General features: G+C 47.1%; 3 protein-coding genes across 5 annotated transcripts; 2 read left to right on the top strand and 1 right to left on the bottom strand.

Annotated features, from left to right (window-relative positions):
- Positions 1-765: 765 nt before the first annotated feature.
- Positions 766-4,956, top strand: LOC115381541 (low affinity immunoglobulin gamma Fc region receptor II-like). Of its 2 annotated transcripts, none has more exons than XM_030083009.1 (6): positions 766-923; positions 1,730-2,017; positions 2,616-2,879; positions 2,970-3,086; positions 4,304-4,370; positions 4,546-4,956. In XM_030083009.1, exons 1-6 carry the CDS (start codon positions 893-895, stop codon positions 4,679-4,681), a joined length of 903 nt encoding a protein of 300 aa, XP_029938869.1. In that variant the 5' UTR covers positions 766-892; the 3' UTR covers positions 4,682-4,956. The 2 variants fall into 2 exon arrangements, with proteins under 2 accessions (XP_029938869.1, XP_029938877.1); XM_030083017.1 differs by having other exon boundaries at positions 2,973-3,086.
- A 5,330-nt stretch (positions 4,957-10,286) lies between these two features.
- Positions 10,287-10,861, bottom strand: LOC115382680 (ATP-binding cassette sub-family G member 2-like; the record flags this gene model as incomplete). The annotated part of the gene is made up of 2 exons (XM_030084514.1): positions 10,721-10,861; positions 10,287-10,412 (listed from the first exon to the last, which is right to left on the bottom strand). Coding segments are annotated over exons 1-2 (267 nt in total), but the record flags the coding sequence as incomplete, so codon positions are not given.
- Positions 10,862-12,147: 1,286 nt separating this feature from the next.
- On the top strand, positions 12,148-17,640 carry LOC115381552 (low affinity immunoglobulin gamma Fc region receptor II-like). 2 transcript variants are annotated; one of them, XM_030083029.1, is made up of 6 exons: positions 12,148-12,263; positions 13,069-13,356; positions 14,459-14,722; positions 14,813-14,929; positions 16,393-16,459; positions 16,635-17,640. In XM_030083029.1, exons 1-6 carry the CDS (start codon positions 12,233-12,235, stop codon positions 16,768-16,770), a joined length of 903 nt encoding a protein of 300 aa, XP_029938889.1. In that variant the 5' UTR covers positions 12,148-12,232; the 3' UTR covers positions 16,771-17,640. The 2 variants fall into 2 exon arrangements, with proteins under 2 accessions (XP_029938889.1, XP_029938897.1); XM_030083037.1 differs by having other exon boundaries at positions 14,816-14,929.
- The last annotated feature ends 899 nt before the right edge of the window (positions 17,641-18,539 follow it).

Below are 18,539 nucleotides of genomic sequence, written 5' to 3' on the forward strand. Positions count from 1 at the left end.
AGTTGTTCTCTTGTGTAAACTCTTATACACACTTTTTTTTTTTTTTTTTTACAAAGTTAAAGCTACAGTTTGTGTTTTTCATTTACCACTGATTGTTTGTTATGGTTTTATTGGCTGCAGTGACAGATACCGATTTACAGACATTACATAAAAATGTGTTTACCTGAAAAGTTATTTGTTTCCATTTTGTGTCCTAAATTTGTGTTTGTGCATATGCTTTTCATGTTTTACATTAGATTGCTTCAAATTCTCCAAGTTGGCTTTAAATATTTACTATTTGACGGAGCGCTGGGGTTCAGTTAATGCTCACCTGTTTTGGATGTTTATTGGCACTAACTTAATCGGCTGTAATGCTCATAAAAACACGGCCCCACTGACAATATTCTTCACCAGCAGCCACTGCGTTTCCCCCGTTTCCATGGAAACAGAGTCGGGGCATAATCTGAAAGCTTGGGAGCCGTTTTAAATAAGTTGTGTTTTCAGCGTTTCTGATCACCGCTGTCGTGTGAACGGACACAGAAAATGACACAAAGCTCTGCACCTTAACTTGAACTGCTGTCCCGTGAGTTTTGTTCTCCTCCAGAGCTGAGAGAAAAGCTTCCTCTTCACACCGTCTGAGCAGACTTTCTTTTATCTTTGATGTGATGAGTCACGTGAAGTGGGCATGGCTAAAGGCTTTGAGAAGCCTTTGTCTGCTCTGCCTTTTCACACCTGACTTTTGTCTCACTTGTGAGACAGAGCGAGCATTGCCCTGGAGTCTTCGCTGCAGGATGTGGCACAACTCTGACATTTGAGGTGTTGCAAACAGTCGCGCAAACAACAAGCAGAAGCTGACCTGGAAGCCCCGCTCGGCAGGAAGCCGTGGCATCCGTGGCTCTGGCGGTGGGCCGGCATGGAGCTGACCACGCTGTACGTTATCCTGGGTGAGTGACCGGAACGCCGTTCGCCGGTTCTACAGCTTCGGTTCTTCCAGAACCTGCAGACAGTCAGGAGAGTGTGGAGATAACGTCGGTCCGCTGGCGTCCGCCGTCCACCAGCACCATTTCCTCTGTTCACACAGCGGAGCTCAAAGCAAGATGAAGCGTTGTTATATTCTTTAGTTTGTGAGATATTGATCTTCACTCCTGTGGACCAAACTAAATGAGTCTGTGGTTGAATAATTAACATAAAGTGATTTGTGGGAAGATGCACCATGTTGAGCTTCATGTTTACTTTCATCTTTTCTATTAAAGTTTTTCTTAAAGTTCGCAGAAAACAAATTGAGTTATTTTAAAGCTAAAAAGTCAAACATATTTATTTTGAGGTAATGGTTTGAAGACTCCAGGGTGGATTTAAAGAGTCCACGGGGACCTGGACAAGACCGGGTCCGGTTCAGAGTCCAGATCTGCTGTGAGGGAGTCTGGATGTACGACTTCCTGCTGGAGTCTGCAGGTCGACTATGAAGAGTCTCAGTGTTGTTTTCAAACTCCAGATTGAGTTTAATAAGCCCAGCTGCTTTAAACAGTCCGAACTCCAGTTGATGATTCTGTTTGTGAGAATTTTCTGTCTCTTCCTGTCACCTTTGTCTTCTGCATCTACTGTATCTCCTTGAGTCCAATAATCTCCACCAAGAGTCAAACAATGCAACAACACAAATCATTTAAATAGACCAAACAACCATTAACCAGTCTCCCATGGGTTTGGACTGTGTCTGAGTTGATCACCAGGGCTTCCTATTCTCTGTCTACAGGTGGGTTCGAGCTGTTTCCTCTGGTTCTGGCAGTTTCTCTAAGGGTCCGGCCCAACAGGTCTCAGTTCTTCGTCCGTGACTCGATTCTTCTGGAGTGCGATCTGGAAGGAAACTCTTCAGACTGGAGAGTTAAGAAAAGAAGACATGGCTCGGTAGAAGTAGAAGACCATTGTACATCCTCTGTTCCAAACTGCTTTTTGGACACTCTCTACCCAGTGGACACTGGAGATTACTGGTGCGAGTCCGAGGCCGGAGAGATCAGCGACACTGTTAGCATCATTGTAACACGTGAGTTTGTTTCTACAATCTCTGCATAATCATGAACATGGTTTTCCTCACATTCTCTACTGAGCAACATAACAGCAGACCCTCACAGCTGACAAAAACACTGGTAAACACCATTTTCCTTGAGTTCACACTTCCAGGTGGATCTAAAGTCTAGAATAGAGCCCACAAAAGATAAGACCTCACTGATCGGACTAACATCAAATTCTTTTAAATTTGGAGGTGAAATAATTATATTTAGTGTATATTTACTGCTCTGACCTGTCTGAGTTAAACTCAGACCAAAAGACCAACAATTACACCTTGAACTCCAGAGTTTCAGTGACATTATGCCGTTGACACTGAACTTCAAGGTGTACTTGTTGGTGGATATCTTAGAGAGACGATGCAGAAGGTCCAGGCGATTCAGGTGTTCCTCATGATTAGGAGGACATTGCTGTTTGTTTTCCCCCACGTAGACATGTTGAACTTTGTCGAATCGGCTTTTCCGGGCATTTGGTAGTTGAATGGTCTAGGTTTATTTGCATTTGGGGGCGGGGCTTATCCCATCATCAGCTGTTCTGACTTCTCACATATATTTGAGTGTGTGTTTTGTGAGCAGGTGGCGCTGTGATCCTGGAGAGTCCTGCTCTTCCGGTGACGGAGGGGGAAACTGTGACGCTGATCTGCAGGAGTCGGGATCTTTCCTCTTCTTCCTCCACCTCGTCCGGATTCTCTTCACACTTCTACAAGAACAACCTCCTAATTGGAAGCAGCTCAACAGGAAACCTGAGCGTCCTCTGTGTTTCTTGGTCTGACGAAGGTCTCCACAAGTGTAACATCTCAGGGGTTGGAGAGTCCTCGCTCAGCCGGCTGACGGTCAGAGGTGAGAATCAGCCTGGAGAGGATCTGAATTCTTTTATTCTGTGTGTCTTAGAATCAAAGACGACCTTCTGTGGTCTCTGTCTTCCTGAAGCAGGGCGACCTGAGCCGACCACGGCCCTGCTCATGACTCGCACACTGTTTCCTGTGTTTGCTGTCTGCTTGGCGATCGTCACACTGCTGCTGCTCGGTCTTTCCATCAGATGCACAGGTCAGACCACAAGACAGTGTTCCGCATCTCCATCGAAAAGCACAAAAAAGAAAACTTCGACACACTTTGAGGTTCTCATTCACAGGAGCAACAGAGGTTTTTCTTTACTGCTGTGGCAACTTTCTGTCCTCATGCAGGGACATTAAGCCATATATCTCAAGACATAAAGCTTTATTTCTGCTCTATGTGCAAAACGAGGCAATGCCGAGATGAATTTCACTGATCTTGCACTTTGCCCCTGCTTGAGCCCAAAGCACTTTTCACTGTGAATGACATTCATCCAATTCACACACCAGAGGAGGCAGCTGCCAGGCAAGGCACTGAGTTCAGGGCCACTGAAATTTCCGGTCCTCGAGGTCTGGTGTCCTGCATGTTGTGTCAGATCAAATTTAATCAATAGAGCACGTTTCATACATGTAGCACAAAGTGGTTTACAGGTTGAAAACATAACAAGAGTAGAAATAAAAAGACATATACACAGAAACATCCTGCCCACACTACCGACCCCCATTACCCACATTCATCAATAGACGTTAAAATTAAGGACAGTCTTCACATTGTCCGGGCCCTGATGAACCAGAAGAGAAAGCTCCATCATCAGGGGCCATGCACACATCAAAAGGTTCCACAGTCCATGCCTACTGCGGGCCCCACCACAGCATATGTGTTCCATAGTGACAGAATGTGGTCCTACCACAGATCCGAGTTCTGACATGAGGAACCTTAGAAAGCCGGAGCCAGAGGACCAAGGGACCACCAGGGCTCATTGCGTAAAATCAAGTTCGATAAATAAGAGGGGTCAAGAAAGTGATAAAATGGATAGTAAAACTTTAAAATCAATCCTGAAATGTAGGGGGAGTTCATGAAGTGATCTTCTGGTGCTCGTCGGCACTCTGAATTCGGAATTCTGCTGAATTCTGGAGAAGCTGACGGCTGCTGATACTCTTCGTGGAAAGGCCAAAAATCAGGGCATTACAAACAGATGAAATGACAGGAAATTAAAGAATCCAAGCCTCCACTGTGGGAGTGAGTCTCCACTTGTTCCAAGAACATCGGCAGAATCTGACCACAGCAGCAGTGAGTCACTAGCTCCACCCAGCGTGTCCAGGTGGCTCGTACCCAAACATCCTTTCCCTTCACACAAACATCATCTGAATGGTTGATTATAAAGAGCAGGCATCCAGCTGTTGAGTCACAAAGAAAACTCTGTGTTGCAGGTGAAGATCAAGAAGCTCTTTTCTACACCACCGTCATCTACACTCAGCGCAGCTCGGACACCTGCAGGTGAAAAAACACATTGTCCAATGGTACAACACTTCCTGTCATAAACAAAGGAAACTATGTTGATCTGTCTGAGCCTGCAGTCACAGCAGAAGGTAGAAAGACCTGGAACTCCCTCAGAGTTCTGTTTTCTGTTTCCATCTTTGTTCCTGACAATGCAATCATGGTTTCTCCTCAGATGTAGACTCCGGACCGACTTTGTGCTCCCCCCTGAACCTGAAGAGTGTCTGACACAGCACACACACATCACAGGGATGTTTGGCCTGAAGCAGGAGAAAGAAGAATTGAACGTTGTTTCCCGGAGGAGGTGTTGACATGACTGACGTCAATCATCAGCTCAGACTCACTTTGTGTCTTTTTGGGCCTGTTTACACTACAACACAGTGAAAATGCTAAACTTAAAACGGGGGAAAGTAAAAACTTGTGAAAATGCTCAGACTCTCCTGCTGTTCATGTTTAGTGGGTATTATTCTCTGCAGCATGAGTGTGGATTCATGACAAGAACAACCAACAGCACCACCTGGTGGACCAACATGAAAACTACATGGTTTTACTCATTTCAGTAAACTCTGTTCAGTCAAATCCAGTATTTAACAACCGTCTGTCAGTTCACAATAAATCATTTCACCTAAATCACCATTTCAGCGTTTACATAACAAAATTCTCAATGTGCAGAGTTCCTCACACTCCATTACCGCTGCTCACCAGCTGAGAAATATATTTAACCAGTAACCAGCCTAATTCACAATTAGACACAGGTATTGTCTCAACATATTCAGTTTTAATTCCGCAACACCTGAATCAGGGACAGAAACACCCAGTCTGAGGAAGCCTTGCAGTGCTCACCAGAGCTCACCTGGGTGGGTAGACACTCCCTATTGTGGCAGGAGTTAAGAACTGCACCTTTCATGGCGCTAAGACAGCACATTGCAAAAACGCATAAAATGTGGCCAATTTCACACATAAACACATAAAATAACCTTACAGTTGTGACCATACATTTTAAAGCATCACACAGCATGAAATTATCATACCTGGAGTGTTTTTAACATGCTTCAGTTACCTGACCAGGAAAACACATCTTTTAAAATGTTTTATAACCATTCGGATTTACTTCACGTGCTAATACGCCATCCCCTGGACCACTGGAAGGAGTATTTTGTCCACTTTCGTCAGTCCGGCTCTGTTTCCTCTTCACCTCCCGCAGTTGAGCTAAGCTAACTACGATGCTAACAGCTGGGAGCCCGCGGCTGGACGAACGGACACAAAGGTATTTCTGAGCTTATCTCACTGTGTAAATGATCGGGACAGGGCGTGGGTCCAAAATCTTTGGAGTATTCCTTCAAGCATGCACACATTAGAAATTTCCACCACATAGTCCATCTACTGAACATGAGCAGTAGAAGCATCAAGCTCAAGCTTTTTCAAAAAGTCCCAGCTCAGAAGTCATTTACCCCATTCCCATAGTGACAGAGTCGGGCTGTTTTCATAAACCTCATCAGCCTGAGCACCGATGTCTCAACAGCACCCCAAAACACAAAAATACCGACTGATGCAAATTAAGCCCAAAACAGGACACATTTTACCTTCTTATTTAGATTTAATGTTTCCACAGTGAAAATAATTTCTTGTGAAATTTAAATGAAAAAAAAAATTCTATCATATTTGTAAAATTTGAAAATGTAGTTTTTTTCAGTCGGAGTCAGTGAATGGGTCGGCTACAGCCGGTTCTGGTGTTGTATTTTGAGCTGCTCACCTCTTCAGCAGTAGCGGCATGAGTTCGCCATGCTGGCTGGAATGTCACCTCATTGGGGGGGAAGGAGCCTGAGCTTGTGAGGGAGGTTGAGAGGTACTGGCTAGATATAGTCGGACTCACCTCCACACACAGCCTGGGCTCTGGAACCCAATCTCTCGAGAAGGGCTGGACTCTCCACTTCTCTGGAGTTGCCCGCAGTGAGAGGCGGCATATAGCCCCACAGCTCAGCCACCATGTGTTGGAGTTCTCCCCAGTGAACGAGAGGGTCGTGTCCCTGCGCCTTTGGGTCGGGGACAGGTGCCTCTCTGTTGTCTCAGCTTACGGGCCAAACAGCAGTGCAGAGTACCCGGCCTTCTTGGAGTCCCTGGGAGAGGTGCTAGACAGTGCTCCGACTAAGTACTCCATTGTTCTACTGGGGGACTTCAATGCCCACGTGGGCAGCAACAGTGAGACCTGGAGGGGGGTGACTGGGACGCACGGCCTCCCTGATCTGAACCCAAGTGGCGTTCTGTTATTGGACTTCTGTGCTAGTCACAGTTTGTCCATAACAAACACCATGTTCGAGCACAGGAGTGTCCATAAGTGTACTTGGCACCAGGACACCCTAGGTCGGAGGTCGATGATCGACTCGGTTGTCGTGTCATCTGACCTCCGGCCGCATGTTTTGGACACTCAGGTGAAGAAAGGAGCAGAGCTGTCGACCGATCACCACCTGGTGGTGAGTTGGATTCGCTGGCAGAGGAGGAAACCGGACAGACTTGGCATGACCCAAATGTATTGTGAGGGTCTGCTGGGATGTCTGGTGGAACCCTCTGTCAGCATGGTTTTCAACTCCCACCTCCGGGAGAGCTTCTCTCATGTCCCGAGGGAGGTTGGGACATTGAGTCTGAGTGGACCATGTTCTCCACCTCCATTGTCGAAGCAGCTGCCGGGAGCTGTGGTCGTAAGGTCTCCGGTGCCTGTCGTGGCGGCAACCCCCAAACCCGGTGGTGGACACCGGAAGTAAGGGCTGCCGTCAAGCTGAAGGAGGAGTCCTATCGAGCCTTGTTGGCGCATGGGACTCCAGAAGCAGCTGACAGGTACCAGCAGGCCAAGTGAACTGCAGTCTGAGTGATTGTGGAGGCAAAAACTCAGTGTGGCAGCACGAGTGTTGGGATAAACGGAACACAAACCAAAAGACAACGCCACCTGGGGACTTGCACCCCAGGATCTCAAATGTTAAATAAAATTTAAAAAAAAACAAGGACCCGCAGGTTCGAAGGATTCACGGGGACGGGAGACGTGAGTTCAAATTAAAACAACTTTATTAAATTCCAAATGATAAAAGCAGCAGACTAACTCAAAATAAATGGGGTTGAGGCCTGCCAAACAAAACCAAACTGGACAGGGCTGGGGCTTACCACGACAGCGGTAACAGAAAGGGGGAGGATCCAAAAACACACAGCACCCGTGACACAGCAAACAAAAAAAGTGAAAAATGGACCACCACCAGGGAACCGCTGCCGCTCCGGGGCCCCCAGCACCTGCCAAAAGAAAAGAAAGCAATAATTAAACTCATGCAATGCTGGCAGCCCTCATACAAAACGACAAAGACAGAAATAATTATGAAATACTTAACGAAATAAAAAAACAGAAGTAAGGAGAGAACAGTAAGCACTAATCCCACAGAAGAAACAGAAAAAGCACAAAAAAATCAAAGGAAACAGTGCGTCTGCATCTTTAAAACAGAGCCCGGCACTTAAACATGCTCCTAAGCTCCTTGCAGTTGGACAACGCTGTTGGAAGAGCCCGGCCTATCCGTCAGGACACCGGGGTAGAAAAGTGCTCTACGGAGCAGGAGATGCGGTGATTAAGTGCCAAGCACATCCAGAACAGGGAGCCAAAACAGCAGTAAAGCCCGGGATCAACTGCAGCTGATGACTGCGCCACTGTAAAACAAATCATGAAATCACACCAAAATAATGACATTAATCTAAACAATAAATCACTGTTCCCTACTGAGGAGGGATTGACACACCTGGCAGTATGAAGGAGAGCACACACAGCCCAATACAGCAGCAGCGGCGGCTGCAGGAAACACACCGCGCCCACACAGACTCCAGGGCAGTCCAGCTCCCAGTCAATTCACACAGCTGTGAAGCGCAGGGCTGGGGTAAATACAATGCTGGGGCTGCTAAGTGGACTAAAGAGAAACGGAGCATGCGTACCTTTGTGGAACACCAAACACTGCCCTGCACAGACACGCTGTCAGGACAGCAGCCACATGTCTGTCAGTCCCATGAAGGAGGAAGAGGAAGAGGAAGGGCGGAGCAGGGATATCTATAGACGCCCAGTAATTAGAAACCACACTGCCTCTAGTGGAGGGGAGTGCAACTCCCCACCATGCCACATCAGGTCTGGGAGGAGTTCGAGGAGGCAATGGAGGAGGACTACCAGTCGGCTTCGAAGAAATTCTGGCAAACCGTCCGGCGCCTCAGGAGGGGAAAGCAAGTCTCCACTAACACTGTTTACAGTGGAGGTGGGGAGCTGCTGACCTCAACTGGGGATATTATAAGATGGTGGAAGGAATACTTCGAGGACCTCCTCAATCCCGTCGTCACGTCTTCCGTGGAGGAAGCAGAAGCCAAGGTCTCAGAGGCGGCCTCACCCATCTCCCAAGCTGAAGTCACCGAGGTGGTTGGTAAGCTCCTCAGTGGCAAGCCACCGGGGGTGGATCGATTTGCCCTGAGTACCTTAAGTCTTTGGATGTGCAGGGACTGTCTTGGTTGACACATCTGTGTAACATCGCGTGGAGGCCGGGGGTAGTGCCTCTGGATTGGCAGACAAGGGTTGTCGTCCCGCTGTTAAAAAAGGGGGACCGGAGAGTGTGCTCAAACTATCACACTCCTCAGCCTCCCTGGGAAAGTCAATGCTAGGGTATTGGAGAGGAGGGTTCGACCAATAGTCAAACTTCGTATCCAAGAGGAATAATGCGGTTTTCGTCTTGGTCGCAAAACACTGGACCAGCTCTATACCCTCCATAGGGTGCTGGAGAGTTGGTGGGAGTTCGCCCAACCAGTTCACATGTGATTTGTGGAATTGGAGAAGGCATTCGACCGTGTCCTTTGTGGTGTCTTGTGGGGAGTGCTTCGGCCCCTTGTTAAGGGCCATCCGGTCTCTGTATGAGCGGAAAATGAGTCTGGTCCGCATTGCCGGTAGTAAGTCAGACCTGTCCCCAGTACATGTTGGACTCCGGCAGAGCTGCCCTTTGTCACCGGTTCTGTTCAGAATCTTTATGGACAGAATTTCTAGGTGCAGCCAGGGGCCGGAGGGGGTCAGGTTTGGGGAACACAGAATTTCATCTTTGCTTTTTGCAGATGATGTTGTCCTGTTGGCTCCACCGAACCTGAACCTGCAGCATGCACTGGGGTGGTTCGCAGCCGAGTGTGAAGTGATAGGGATGAGGATCAGCACCTCCAAATCTGAGAAGGTGGCCTGCCCTCTCCAGGTCGGTGGAGAGACTCTGGCCCAAGTGGAAGAGTTTAAGTATCTTGGGGTCTTGTTCACGAGTGGTGGACGGATGGAGCGTGAGATTGACAGGCGGATTGGTGCAGCAGCCGCAGAGATGCGGTCATTGTATCGGTCCATTGTGGTGAAGAAGGAGCTGAGCCGAAAGGTGAAGCTCTCGATTTACCGGTCAATCTATGTTCCCACCTTCACCTATGGTCATGAGCTTTGGGTCATGCCCGAAAGGACAAGATCCCGGATACAAGCGGCCGAAATGAGCTTCCTCTGTAGGGTGGCTGGACGCTCCCTCAGAGATAGGGTGAGGAGCTCAGTCACCAGGGAGGAGCTTGGAGAAGAGCCGCTACTCCTCCACATCGACAGGAGCCAGCTGAGGTGGCTCGGGCACCTCTTTAGGATGCCTCCTGGACCCCCTCCCTGGGGAGGTTTTCCGGGCATGTCCCACCAGGGGAAGACCCTGGGGAAGACCGAGGACACGCTGAAGAGACTATGTCTCTCGGCTGGCCTGGGAATGCCTTGGGATCCTCCCGGAGGAGCTGGAGGAAGTGTCTGGGGACAGGGAAATCTGGGTATCTCTGCTGAGACTGCTGCCCCCGCGACCCGGCCCCGGATAAGCGGTAGAAGATGGATAGATGGATAGATGGATAGATGGATGGATGGATGGTGTCGAGGCCCGTGGTGGGCTCATCCAGGAACAGGACGGACGGGTCGATGATCAGCTCCATGCTGATGTTCGTCCTCTTCCTCTCACCTCCCGAGATCCCGCGAATCAGCTGAGTGCCCACCTGGACCGGCAAGAAGGTCATGGTTCATACTGGATTTTCTGGACTAGAAGCTGTCGTTTGTTGAAGTTGGTGCGCTGGTCCTGGAGTTTGACCACAGAAAGACGCTACAGGAGCTCACAGGTAGCTGAAAGGTATGTCTTTAAAATATGTTTTTCACTAGCATGTTAGCCACATATCAGCCAGTCGTCTGGGCAGCGAAGAGATTTCTCACAGCTTCTAAAATGCTTGAAAAACCTTCACGTCGAAGTGACCTATCACAACAATTCATGGAAAGTTAGTTTCACAAATTGAAGATTTGACCCGCTCACCTTGGAGTCGACCACCCGGCCCAGGCCCAGCTCGTGGATCAGCCGCTCCACCTTCTGCCTCTTCTCCTCCTCGCTGATGCTCGATGGGAGGCGCAGCGCCGCCGAGAAGGCAAAGTTCTCTTTCAATGTCAGAGTCCCCATATTTCTTGCCACTCTGATTATTTCACCTTGCTTTTCAGTTACTTTGTTTAATTCAATTAATCTTTGCCTGTTTTTTTCTTCAGTTGTCCTTTTATGTAAACTCCAAAACACTGAAAATCCTTTCTTGTTCTTTTCTTACAAAGTTAATGTTTGTGTTTTCTGTTTCATTTGCCTCCGATTGTTATGGTTTTACTGGCTGCAGTGATAGATAGACATTATGTAAAAATGTGTTATCCTGAAAAGGTATTTTTTTTCAATTTGTGTTCTGCCGGCTGGCCGGGGGGGACTTCATTCAGGAGACCAGCTGGGCTCACCAGCTGGCTGGACCCCGGTGATTAAGCGGGTTACACCAGAAACTGCAATGCTTGTCTGTGAAGAGGAGCAATCTTCCATCAAACTCACTTTGAGATGTGGCTTTGCTCACTATTGAACGCATTTCAACCTAGAACGTAACCACCTAGATCGCCAAAATGTATTTTGCTCGTTTAGAAAGTGGATTAATTTTTTTTTTCCACTTTTATATTGGAATGGAAACGATCGCAACATTTCCATTTCCATGATGTTCCTGTTCAGCAGTGTGGGTGCACATATCTTTAAAGTTGACTTTAGTGTGGACAGGGCAGTAATAGTAAAACTGGCTATTATCTGAAAATACGGTAATTTAATTGGTTGTGAAGCTCATTAAATATCCCACTGACAATATTCTTCACCAGCAGCCACTGCATTTCCCCCATTTCCATGGAAACAGACTCGAGGCATAATCTGAAGTTCCACTTAGAGAGCCGTTTTAAAAAAGTTGTATTTTCACTGTTTCTGATCACCGCTGCCATGTGACCACTGTGAATTTGACATATTAATATTATGCTTATTCACTGTTTTTATTTTTACCAATCAATGTAACATCTTGAAGCCCTCTGAGGCAACTGTTGTTGTGATACTGGGCTATACAAAAATAAATTGATTGATTGATTGATTGATGTGAACAGACACACAAAATAACACAAAAGCTCTGCACCTTAACTTGAACTGCTGTCCCGTGAGTTTTGCTCTCGTCCAGAGCTGAGAGAAAAAGCTTCTTGTTCAAACTCTCTGAGCAGACTTTCTTTTATCTTTGATGCGATTAGTCAGAAACGTGAAGTGGGCGTGGCTGAAGGCCTTCAGAAGCCTTTGTCTGCTCTGCCTTTTCACACCTGACTTTTGTCTCACTTGTGAGACAGAGCGAGCATTGCCCTGGAGTCTTCGCTGCAGGATGTGGCACAACTCTGACATTTGAGGTGTTGCAAACAGTCGCGCAAACAACAAGCAGAAGCTGACCTGGAAGCCCCGCTCGGCAGGAAGCCGTGGCATCCGTGGCTCTGGCAGTGGGCCGGCATGGAGCTGACCACGCTGTACGTTATCCTGGGTGAGTGACCGGAACGCCGTTCGACGGTTCTACAGCTTCGGTTCTTCCAGAACCTGCAGACAGTCAGGAGAGTGTGGAGATATCGTCAGTCCGCTGGCGTCCGCCGTCCACAGCGGTATTTCCTCTGTTCAGACAGTGAAGCTCGAAGCAAGATGAAGCGTTGTTATGTTCTTTAGTTTGTGAGATATTGATCTTCACTCCTGTGGACCAAACTAAATGAGTCTGTGGTTGAATAATTAACATAAAATGATTTGTGGGAAGATGCACCATGTTGAGCTTCATGTTTACTTTCATCTTTTCTATTAAAGTTTTTCTTAAAGTTCGCAGAAAACAAATTGAGTTATTTTAAAGCTAAAAAGTCAAACATATTTATTTTGAGGTAATGGTTTGAAGACTCCAGGGTGGATTTAAGGAGTCCACGGGGACCTGGACGAGACCGGGTCCGGTTCAGAGTCCAGATCTGCTGTGAGGGAGTCTGGATGTACGACTTCCTGCTGGAGTCTGCAGGTTGACTATGAAGAGTCTCAGTGTTGTTTTCAAACTCCAGATTGAGTTTAATAAGCCCAGCTGCTTTAAACAGTCCGGACTCCAGTTGATGATTCTGTTTGTGAGAATTTTCTGTCTCTTCCTGTCACCTTTGTCTTCTGCATCTACTGTATCTCCTTGAGTCCACTAATCTCCACCAAGAGTCAAACAATGCAACAACACAAATCATTTAAATAGACCAAATAACCATTAACCAGTCTCCCATGGGTTTGGACTGTGTCTGAGTTGATCACCAGGGCTTCCTATTCTCTGTCTACAGGTGGGTTCGAGCTGTTTCCTCTGGTTCTGGCAGTTTCTCTAAGGGTCCAGCCCAACAGGTCTCAGTTCTTTTTCCGTGACTCGATTCTTCTGGAGTGCGATTTGGAAGGAAACTCTTCAGACTGGAGAGTTAAGAAAAGAAGATATGACTCGGTAGAAGTAGAAGACCATTGTACATCCTCTGCTCCAAAATGCTTTTTGGACACTCTCTACCCAGTGGACACTGGAGATTACTGGTGCGAGTCCGAGGCCGGAGAGCTCAGCGACGCTGTTAGCATCATTGTAACACGTGAGTTTGTGTGACAGTCATTCATTTCGGCCTTTTCTCACGCACTTACACCACACATTGTATTTCCCTTGCAGGAAAAAAAAAATACCGGTAAATTTGTCTGGTGCGCCGCTGCTATGGAACTGGGAGGAGTCAAACATGTCTGCAAGCCTGTCACTTACCTGTCAATCAAAAAAGGAAAGGGGCGGGCTAAAATAGGTGGTTTCAACCATTTTTTGGGATTTTTTTTTTCCCAGCATGAGAAATACAATGTGTGGCATGAGTTCGTGACAAAAGACCGAAATGGGTGACTGTCACACTCAATGCGTGAGACTTGAGACCCTTGCGAGTTTGCATGGGGCCAGCTTGGCTATGGGCCGACTTGGTTTGGGGTCGACTTGACTGTATCCCCCATGAACATGGTTTTCCTCACGTTCTCTACTGAGCTACAGAACCAGAGATCACAAAGTGCTGCTCACTGTCTGTGGTGAGAAGACACTTTCTGGTCTCTGGAACACACCTTGTTACAAAGGATTCATGTTGGCTTTTTGCTTGATTGGAGACTTCTCTATTTTTATTTTGAGGAGAGTGGTTGAGACCACTGTAACGAGAGAGCAGACCCTCACAGCTGACAACAATACTGATAAACACCATTTTCCTTGAGTTCACACTTCCAGTTGGGTCTGAAGTCTAGAATAGAGCCTACAAAAGATAAGACCTCACTGATCGGACTAACATCAAATTCTTTTAAATTTGGAGGTGAAATTATTATATTTAGTGTATTTTTACTCCTGTGAACTGTAACAATTACCCCTTGAACACCAGAGTTTCAATGATTTTTATGCCGATGAAACTGGACTTTAAGGTGTACTTGTTGTTGAACTTCTTAGAACAGACGACACATAAGATCCAGGTGATTCAAGCGTTCCTCATGATTAGGATGACAACAATGTCAATGCTGTTTGTTTTCTCACACGTAAAAATGCTAAACTTTGTCGAATTGGCTTTTCTGGGCAGTTCGTAGTTGAATGCTATTAGTTCATTTGCATTTGGGGGCGGGGCTTAGCCCATCAACAACAGTTCTGACTTCTCACATATATTTGAGTGTGTGTTTTGTGAGCAGGTGGCGCTGTGATCCTGGAGAGTCCTGCTCTTCCGGTGACGGAGGGGGAAACTGTGACGCTGATCTGCAGGAGTCGGGATCTTTCCTCTTCTTCCTCCACCTCGTCCGGATTCTCTTCAAACTTCTACAAGAACGACCTCCTGATTGGAAGCACCTCGACAGGAAACCTGAGCGTCCTCAGTGTGTCTCGGTCTGATGAAGGACTCTACAAGTGTAACATCTCAGGGGTTGGAGAGTCCTCGCTCAGCCGACTGACGGTCAGAGGTGAGAATCAGCCTGGAGAGGATCTGAATTCTTTTATTCTGTGTGTCTTAGAATCAAAGACGACCTTCTGTGGTCTCTGTCTTCCTGAAGCAGGGCGACCTGAGCCGACCACGGGCCCGCTCATGACTCGCATACCATTTCCTGTGTTTGCTGTCTGCCTGGCGATCGTCACACTGCTGCTGCTCGGTCTTTCCATCAGATGCACAGGTCAGACCACAAGACAGTGTTCCGCATCTCCATCGTAAAGCACAAAAAAGAAAACTTCGACACACTTTGAGGTTCTCATTCACAGGAGCAACAGAGGCTTTTCTTTACTGCTGTGGCAACTTTCTGTCCTCATGCAGGGACATTTAGCCATATATCTCAAGACATAAAGCTTATTTCTGCTCTATGTGCAAAACGAGGCAATGCCGAGATGAATTTCACTGATCTTGCTCTTTGATTGAGCCCAAAGCACTTTTCACTGTGAATGACATTCATCCAATTCACACACCAGAGGAGGCAGCTGCCAGGCAAGGTGCTTAGTTCATCCACTGGGAGCAGTTTGGGGTTCAGGGTCTTGCTCAAGGACACTTCAACCTGTGAGCCTGCAATTTTTCGATTGTGAGACGACCCAATCTACCTCTAGATCGGGGACACTGCAATTTCTGGTCCTCGAGGTCCAGCATCCTGCATGTTGTGTCAGATCAAATTTATCAATAGAGCACGTTTCATACATGTAGCACAAAGTGGTTTACAGGTTGAAAACTTAACAAGAATAGAAATTAAAAGACACACACAGAGAAACATCCTGCCCACACTACTGACCCCCATTACCCACATTCATCAATAGATGTTAAAGTTAAAGACAGTCCTCACAATGGCCAGGCTCTGAAGAACCAGAAGAGACAGCTCCATCATCAGGGGCCATGCACACATCAAAAGGTTCCACAGTCCATGTCCACTGCGGGCCCCACCACAGCATATGTGTTCCATAGTGACAGAACGTGGTCCCACCACAGATCCGAGTTCTGACATGAGGAACCTTAGAAAGCCGGAGTCAGAAGACCAAGGGACCACCAGGGCTCATCGCGTAAAAGCAAGTTCGATAAAAAAGAGAGCCCAAGAAAGTGAAAAACTGATATTAGAAGCTTAAAATCAATCCTGAAATGTACGGGGAGTCGATGAAGTGATCTTCTGGTGGTCTTCGGCATTCTGAATTCAGAATTTTGCTGAATTCTGGAGAAGCTGACGGCTGCTGATACTCTTTGTGGGAAGACCAGAAATCAGGGCATTACAACAAACGAAATGACTGGAAATGAAAGAATCCAAGCCTCCATTGTGGCAGTGAGTCTCTCCACTTGTTCAAGAACATCGGCAGAATCTGAGCACAGCAGCAGTGAGTCACTCGCTCCAGGGGTGCCGCCAGCGAGTTTGGGCCCCATGAAAAGAAAAGAAAGTGCCACAGTCCCGGGCCCACGAAAAGCCCTGACTGGGCACCTATTAATGATGGGCCCCTGGAATCCTTCCCCTTTTCCCCCCCTTTTCGGCGCCCCTGACTAGCTCCACCCAGCGTGTCCAGGTGGCTCGTACCCAAACTTCATTTACCTTCACACAAACATCATCTGCATGGTTGATTATAAAGAGCAGGCATCCAGCTGTTGAGTCACGAAGAAAACTCTGTGTTGCAGGTGAAGATCAAGAAGCTCTTTTCTACACCACCGTCATCTACACTCAGCGCAGCTCGGACACCTGCAGGTGAAAAAACACATTGTCCAATGGTACAACACTTCCTGTCATAAACAAAGGAAACTGTGAGGATCTGTCTGAGCCTGCAGTCACAGTGGAGGGTTGAAAAACCCACAGCTCCCTCAGAGTTCTGTTTTCTATTTCCACCTTTGTTCCTGACAATGCAATCACGGTTTCTCCTCAGATGTAGACTCCGGACCGACTTTGTGCTCCCCCCTGAACCTGAAGAGTGTCTGACACAGCATACACACATCACAGGGATGTTTGGCCTGAAGCAGGAGAAAGAAGAGTTGAACGTCGTTTCCCGGAGGAGGTGTTGACATGACTGACATCGATCATCAGCTCAGTCTCACTTTGTGTCTCTTTGGGCCTGTTTACACTACAACACAGGGCTCGACATTATAAATGGCCCGGTGGCCCGGGAGCGCTTTTAAAACCGTCTGGGCCAGTAGATTGCGCAATGCGCTGGCCCGTTGGGCCAGTGAAAAATAATGCCTTGAAAATAAATAAATAAATCATTTCACATTAATTCCCAATGGTACTGTGACATAAACATAGCGTTACGTGATTCCAATCAAAGAAGAGGTATTATTCCTTCTGTGCGCAGCAAGCGCAGAAAGCAGCTGCTGTCGCACACAGCAGAGCCGACTCGCTCCCGTGGTACATGAACGCGCGTCACTCGCTCGCCTCGCAGTCATCGCAGGAGGAGAAGAAGAGCAGAAGACGACGACACAAGTTCCACCTTATAACGATTAAAAAAAAAAAAAAAAAAAAATGTTATTCCAGGGTTTCCGCCAGACCTTGTCAGTCCGGGTGCCCCGCCCACGCTAAATTCTGCAGCACCCGGACAACGGACAGGAAATAAATAAATAAATAACAGTGCCGCGCTCGTGGTTAATTAGCAGTTGAGCTATGAGTGAGCACCGTGCCGCGACCCCCGTCACACGCTCCCCCCTGGCCAAACTTATCCTGCAGGAAACACTAAACCCCCAGGTCCCAGCCAAGCGCCTGGCAAAAAAGCCAAAGAAAAGAAAGTCAGAGGAGGAGAGGAGGAGGAGAGAGAGGAAGTGTTGCATCGTGGCCGAAAGAACTCCATACAACATCTCCAAGTTTACTGACCACTTTACTTCAGTTGCACAGTCTGTTACAAACAGCTTCTTCTGATCATTCTATATTGTCTCTTTTATTATACAACACTCAAACTTGTGCACCCCCTAGTGGGCAAACTCCTAAATAACATGACAACTCTGAATAATTAGTATATTCAACCTCAGACACAAGCAACTTACAATTATTTAATATTTGAAACAACTATTCTCACTCAGTATACCACAGGGAGTATGAGGAGAAAAGAGTCAGAAGGTTTCAGCCTCAATGGCGAGACCGGTGGAACTGGCTCGGGTTCGACGAGACCACAAATAAGGTCTTTTGTGAACTCTGTCGATCAATGCCCAATTTAGCCGACAAGTAAGTTACAGAAAGGTTAACGTGCATGATCAGAAGTGTATGATAACACATTGTTCGGGTACTATGGGGAAAAAGGAGTCTCTCATATGATGGTGCAGATTTGTAAGCACACAACGTGTGGCGTTTGTGACGCAGTGATCTTTTAGATCGGCGCTTTCAGCATCTGAGCAGAACAGTTTGTTATCATACATTTCAGTCTCTATGTCAGCCTGTCCTGTCCTCTATAAGCTGCAGCAGAATGGATCAAGATTACCTGTGATATTAGAATATCATAGATGTATTTTATTTACATTTTCATAGTGACATTGACACTCAGCACTAACTATAAAAAGTATTGTTAAAAAACACGTTGATCCTCCACTTGAAACACCACTGTGTTTGCTGGGTGATGAAGGACAGATAGCTGACATATCAAAAGCAAAATTCTCTGTTATTACGGTTGGGATTTCAGTGGCTGCTGGAGTTATCCTCAGACACTGGAAAACTCCCAAAGCCCCGCAGTTGAAAGAATGGGTAAAAGTTTTTTTTTTTTCCCTTGTCCTGTTCGGCAGCTGGGGCGTGCAATATTGTATGATTGTAGCCTTTTACTATCCGAACAGATTTTAATGTTAGCGGCAGGACG

Source organism: Salarias fasciatus, chromosome 3 (genome assembly GCF_902148845.1).
Source record: "Salarias fasciatus chromosome 3, fSalaFa1.1, whole genome shotgun sequence".
In the NCBI taxonomy this organism is placed as follows: Eukaryota; Metazoa; Chordata; class Actinopteri; order Blenniiformes; family Blenniidae; genus Salarias; species Salarias fasciatus.

Excerpts from the sequence above, each read along its gene's own strand:
- LOC115381541 (XM_030083009.1), top strand. The coding sequence starts at position 893 with ATGGAGCTGACCACGCTGTACGTTATCCTGG. Across the intron at positions 2,018-2,615 it reads TGTTAGCATCATTGTAACAC|GTGGCGCTGTGATCCTGGAG; the intron begins GTGAGTTTGTTT and ends TTTTGTGAGCAG. Across the intron at positions 4,371-4,545 it reads CGCAGCTCGGACACCTGCAG|ATGTAGACTCCGGACCGACT; the intron begins GTGAAAAAACAC and ends GTTTCTCCTCAG.
- LOC115381552 (XM_030083029.1), top strand. The coding sequence starts at position 12,233 with ATGGAGCTGACCACGCTGTACGTTATCCTGG. Across the intron at positions 13,357-14,458 it reads TGTTAGCATCATTGTAACAC|GTGGCGCTGTGATCCTGGAG; the intron begins GTGAGTTTGTGT and ends TTTTGTGAGCAG. Across the intron at positions 14,930-16,392 it reads TCTTTCCATCAGATGCACAG|GTGAAGATCAAGAAGCTCTT; the intron begins GTCAGACCACAA and ends TCTGTGTTGCAG.